This window comes from Sminthopsis crassicaudata, chromosome 2 (genome assembly GCF_048593235.1).
Source record: "Sminthopsis crassicaudata isolate SCR6 chromosome 2, ASM4859323v1, whole genome shotgun sequence".
NCBI classification, from domain to species: Eukaryota; Metazoa; Chordata; class Mammalia; order Dasyuromorphia; family Dasyuridae; genus Sminthopsis; species Sminthopsis crassicaudata.
Genome location: NC_133618.1, coordinates 623,262,788 through 623,268,664, shown reverse-complemented (window position 1 = coordinate 623,268,664; position 5,877 = coordinate 623,262,788). Strand labels below are relative to the sequence as shown.

The following is a 5,877-nucleotide window of genomic DNA, read 5'->3' as shown; positions in this document are numbered from 1 at the left end:
AAATACTTATTATGTTCCATTTCAAACTCAAGTGTATTACTAGAAAACTATCAGGATTTCCTGGTCCTTCAAAAATTCCTTTTCATTTGGACTGTCCCCTTTTATGGTTCTCTCTATATAGCATATAAACATAAGATTTCCCTCTTATATCTCATAATTTTTATTCATTAATGATCCTTTATTCATTATAGGTCCTGTAAAGCACATGGGGAAAATAGGTAATGTGACAACTGTCCAAGAATTTATCCTGGAGGGATTTCCTGCTGTCCAACATGTGGGGAAACCCCTCTTCATGGTCCACTTGCTTTTGTACTTAGTGTCCATCATGGGAAGTATTGTCATTGTCACCATCACATGGTCTGACCACTGCCTCCAAACACCAATGTATTTTTTCCTAAGTAACTTCTCTTTCCTTGAAAGTTGCTTTATAACAACTGTTATTCCCAAACTGCTAGCAATCTTCCTTTCAGGAATGCAAACAATTTCTTTTGCTGCCTGCCTCACCCAAACTTTTTTCTTTCTATTTTTGGGGTCAACATGCTTCTTCCTTTTGGCTGTGATGTCCCTGGATAGGTATATGGCAATCTGTAACCCTTTGCATTACCATAACATCATGAACATGAAGGTTTGTTTCCTCTTAGTCTTATTCTGCTATCTTTTGGGTTTCATATTAATCATTGGTCTAATCATAAAGGTCTCTCAGTTATCTTTCTGTGACTTTAATGTTATCAACCATTTCTTCTGTGACCTTGGTCCTCTAGTGCATCTTTCCTGTTCTGATACCAGTACTGTTGAATCATTATCCTTTCTTCTTTCAGTAGTTATTATTCTGTCTTCCCTCACAATAACAATCATATCATATACCCATATAATAACTACCATAATTCATCTCCCATCTGCCAAAGAGAGACAGAAAGCCTTTTCCACCTGTTCTTCCCACCTCATTGTCCTTTTTCTGACATATGGAAGTTGTGTTTTTATATATGTTAAGCCAAAGCAGACTGATAGATTAGAAGCTAACAAAGAGGCTGCACTTGTGAACACTGTAATCACCCCTTTGCTGAATCCTTTCATTTATACACTACGGAATAAGCAGGTCCAAAAGGCCTTGAGAGATGCTCTATATAGAAATAAATCTATGAAATAAAATAATTTCAGAGTTGGAAAGGAACTTAAAGTCATCTAAGAGAAGCTGTTATAGGACCCTTCTTCCTCACTTCACATTGCTTGACAAATGATCTCCCATACTTTTCCTGGAAACTTTAAGTGAAAAAAGATCTCCCTAAATGACTATTTACATTTTGAGATTATTTTAAATCCTTAGAATATTCTTTATATCAAATCAAAATATACTTTTACTGACCTTTCATTTGGTTTGAAATTTGCCTTCAGAATCTATTTTGAATAAGTGTCATTCTTCTATATGAAAGCCCATTTATTGATTAAATAAGCTTCCCTTTTTAAAGTTAGACAACTAACTTCTGCATTTCTAACTTCTGGTTAGAGAAGCCAGAATCCAGAAGAGAGAAAGGAGAGGTCTTACTAACTTTTTGTTATATCATATAGTTTTCAAATCCTTCACCATGATGCAATTTGCCAACTAGCTATGACCAATTGTGACCAATGGATTCATCCTCATAGGCAGCCTTTTAATGGTAAGCTTCTCAATAATATCTTCAGAATGATATTTGTAGGATCATACTCAAAGATTTCAATTTTCTGCAATATACCAGAGCTTAAGCTTCACCAAAAAATAGCTAGATTATCTCAATGCTATGATGAGGTAACAGACTATGACGTAGTTCTTAAAATGTGGACTTCCAGATTTAAGCATGATCATTAGATAAGTTCAGTAGAATTGCCATCTTTCTTTATCTAGACACAAATTTCTATGACTACATAGTAGCTTATGTTCCCATTTACTTTTTATTGCTTCCTTGATTATATATATATATATTGTTTATCACCAAAAGTGAATATTCAAAATACCCAAAACATAAGTATACAATTCAAAACAAAAAATTGCAAATTCTCTATTTTTTTCCATTTTTTAAAACGAAATGGTTCCTCGATATAGTAAATTACCAGAAAACAATTCCCACTTCATGGGAAGGCCAGCATTTTCTCTGCCACTGATAGTAGTCTAGAGCCAAGAGAGGTTGAATAACATTATCAGGTTAACATTGCCAGTATGTGTCAAGTCCAAGACTTGAAGTTAGATTTTTTTGACTTTGAGGTCAGATTTTGGCTTTTGAATATATATTAATTTAAACAAAAGATTTTTTAAAAATTTCTGTTTCCTTCAGCATGCTCTTTTTTATCTTTTCTTTTTATGTAATTTTATAAATTTGCAGCTGTTATTGATTGTTTTTATTACTTTATACAGTTTTGTTCATGTTCAAATGACTAGACTGTACTTTCTTTCCTCTGGATTACTTCAGCTTTTCTTTGTTTCTAGGGTATTTCTCCTATTTACTGTTCTATAGTATGTAAAACTATTGTGTTCCTAAATATATTTTATTCTGTCATTCACTGATCATTGTGCACATTGCTCTTCCAGCTTTTTAATATTATGAAAAAGAAATATAGATATTTTATACAAAGAAATATGAGTTTTCCTTTCAGTAAAATTCTTAGAATACTGTTCTAATGATTGTCTAGGTCAAAGATCTCAATAGTTTTGTAATTCTCACTGCATATCACTATTTATTAATAACTTGCACAAAGTAGGTACATAATACATTTTTGCACTGAATTGAATATTGCTCTTGAAAATGATGGCACAAATCTACAAACAGCATAATAGTCTATCTATTGTTCCATAGTATTTCCAACATTAAATTATATCTGTTTTAATATATTTGCTGATTTAATTGATGTAACAGGAAATTAATGAAGATCTAGCAAAGGACACTGGGAAATAAGATAAAAGGATAAACTGAAGAGATTAATGTCACAATTAAGAGATCAATAGTAACTGGAAAAAGAGAAAGTTTTGATGAAATGATGGGATTAAAAGCTGGGTTGTAAAAGTGAAGCTAGTAAGAGGAGTGGAAGAGAATTTGCCATTTTATATGACCTTTTTAGGCAGCTTGACCATGAAAAAAAAAAAAAATGTTTATAGGATTATAGAATTATAGCTGACAAGAGGGCGGAGCCAAGATGGCTGAGAAGATACACTCGAATTTGTAAGCTCCCTTTTTCCCGCATTACCAATTAGTTAAATCAACCTCAAAAATAATGCTGGACTGATAAAAACCACAAGGATTAGAAGCACAACTTACCAGCTAAAGAGAATCTGAAATTTCAACAGAAAAGGTCAGTTCCAAGGGGAGGAAAAAAAAGAGACCAGCACAGACAGAGTTGGACTGGGTGCTAAAGCACTGTACCGATTGGGCTGGGGAGAACTCTGGGATCAGAGAAGCCACTGAGATAGAGGAATCTGACACAGGCTGTAAACTCTTTTCTGCTTATAAAACAGCAGTTCAGAAGAGAAATCAAGCTACTTTAAAATATAAAGCCAGATCCTAAATCCACCCAAGTCTGGATAGATCTCCTCATGGCTGTGCAGATTGTGCAGTTGCCTTCTGTTGCCTGGGGCTACTCCTTGGGGTAGTTGAGAGCCTGAACAGCAGGGACTCAGCCTTAGGCAGCCTCTAATCCACATAGTGCAGGGCTCAGCCTAAGGCAGTGGAATTCTAGCAGCAGCAGAATTCCCAGAGAAACAGAACTCTCAGAGAAGCGGAACCTTTGTAGTAGGCATCTTGGTTTCCGGGCAGACACTTCAGGTTTGAGCACAGGGAATTTTCACATCAGCTGCTGATATCCAGGGCCCCAAGGGATGCATTGGCTGGGGTTTGTGAAACTTTCACTGTTCAGCCTTAAACCTTGGGGCAGTCACTAGGCCACACAGCGGGGGTCCTTCACTGAGCACTCCTCACAGCACAGCCCTGCTAAATACCTCTGAGGCATTTCTGGGGAGGGGGGAGGGGAAGTCTCTCCCAGAGCTCTCTCTTACCTCAGGCACAGGGTTGTTGCATTCTACCCCCTCAGTCTGGGAGGAAACTGGTAAATAAATAAATAAACTTCTTACCCCAAGGGCAACCCCCAACAGATTTTTAACAATGAGTAAGAAGCTGAAGAGAACAATTGACACCTTCTACACAGAGAAAGAGTAGGTATCCAACTCCAAAGAAGCTAACAGCAGAAAGTCTGCAGATAACACTCTAAAGGGGAATGATACCTGCCCACCATCACATAACTCTCTCCTAGAAGAGACTATTAAAAAGTTAAGAGAGTTTGAAGAAAAATGGGGAAAGGAAAGAGAAGCTGTGATAGAGAATAACAATGTCCTGAAATTTGAGTTGAAAAAATAAAGAATTCACAGGAGATGCAGGGAAACAAAATTTGTGAATTAGAAAAGGTTAAAAAATCACAGGAAAGTAGGATTTCTGAAGTGTAAAAGATAAAAAAGTCTCAAGAAAGTAGGATTTCTGAATTGGAAAAAGAAAATAACTCACTAAAAAAAATTAGTGAAATAAAAAAAAATTCAACAGAGAAAAATAATTCATTTAAAACCTCAATTGGGCATATACAAAAAGAACTAAAAAATGTGAATGAAGAAAATAACTCATTAAAAATCAGGACTGAACAAATAGAAATGAACAATCCATGGAGAAACCAAGAATCAGTCAAACAAAACAAAACAAAACAAAAAAAAAAAAAAAAAAAAGAAAAGCTGGAGAATAACGTCAAATACTTACTGGGAAAACCTATAGATCTGGAAAATAGATCTAGGAGAGATAATCTGAGGATCATTGGACTTCCCGAAAACTATGATCAAAAAAAGAGTCTAGATTCTATTTTACAGGAAATCATCAAAGAGAACTGTCCAGAGATAATAGAAACAGATGGGAAAATAGGCGTTGAAAGAATTCATCAAACACCTTCTGAAAAAGACCCTAAAAAAAGAACTCCATGGAACATTGTGGCTAAGCTGCAGAATGACCATACTAAGGAAAAAATATTGCAAGCAGCAAGGAAAAAACATTTCAAATATGAAGGGCCCACAATGAGTCATGCAAAATTTGGCTGCCTCCACTTAAAGGATCAAAGGGCCTGGAATCTGATATTCCAAAAGGCAAAAGAACAAGGATTTCAACCAAGAATAAACTACCCAGCTAAGTTTAGCATTTTCTTCCATGGAAGAAGATGGTCATTTAATGAAACAGAGGAATTCCATTTGGTTCTAAGAAAAAAAAAACACAAAAACAGATTTAAACAAAAAATTTGATCTACATGCACAAGACTGAAGAGAAGCAGAAAAAGGTAAAAAGAACTCTTAAGAACTGTATCTGTTGTGGATATACAGAAAGTCCACATGGATAATTTGATTTTACTGATATAATATTTAAAAAAAAAAAAGGGAAGTAGTAAAGGGAAGGGTATAGTATCAGAAAAAGGGGAAGGAGAGATAAAACGAGGGAAACTATATCCCAGGAAGAGGCTTAGAAAATTTACCACATCTGAGGGAATTTAGAGAGGGGGAGAAACTTTGTGTGAATCTTACTCTCATCAGAATAGGCCCAAAGAGTAAATAATTGACATATTTGTTTTTCAGAGAATCCTCTCTCACCTCATTAAAAGGGGGGAGAGGAAAAGAAAAAAGGAAAAGGGGAATAAGGGGAGGGTACAAGAAAGGGGAAGGGACTTAAAAGGAGGGGGGAGGGATACTAAAAAAGGAGGGCTGTGCGTCACAAGTGGGGTCTATAAATTAAATATTGGGGAAGGGATTCAGAGGGGTAAAGGGGGGAAAAAAGCATAATCTGGGGATAACATGATGGCAGGAAATACAGAATTAGTAATTTTAACTGCAAA

At 35.6% G+C, this 5,877-nt stretch overlaps 1 protein-coding gene across 1 annotated transcript; it reads left to right on the top strand.

Annotated features, from left to right (window-relative positions):
* Positions 1-205: 205 nt before the first annotated feature.
* Positions 206-1,147, top strand: LOC141553782 (olfactory receptor 6M1-like). The gene has a single exon (XM_074285248.1). It carries the CDS (start codon positions 206-208, stop codon positions 1,145-1,147), a length of 942 nt encoding a protein of 313 aa, XP_074141349.1.
* Positions 1,148-5,877: the final 4,730 nt, after the last annotated feature.

Coding starts and splice junctions, on each gene's coding strand:
- LOC141553782 (XM_074285248.1), top strand. CDS start 206: ATGGGGAAAATAGGTAATGTGACAACTGTCCAAGAATTTATCCTGGAG.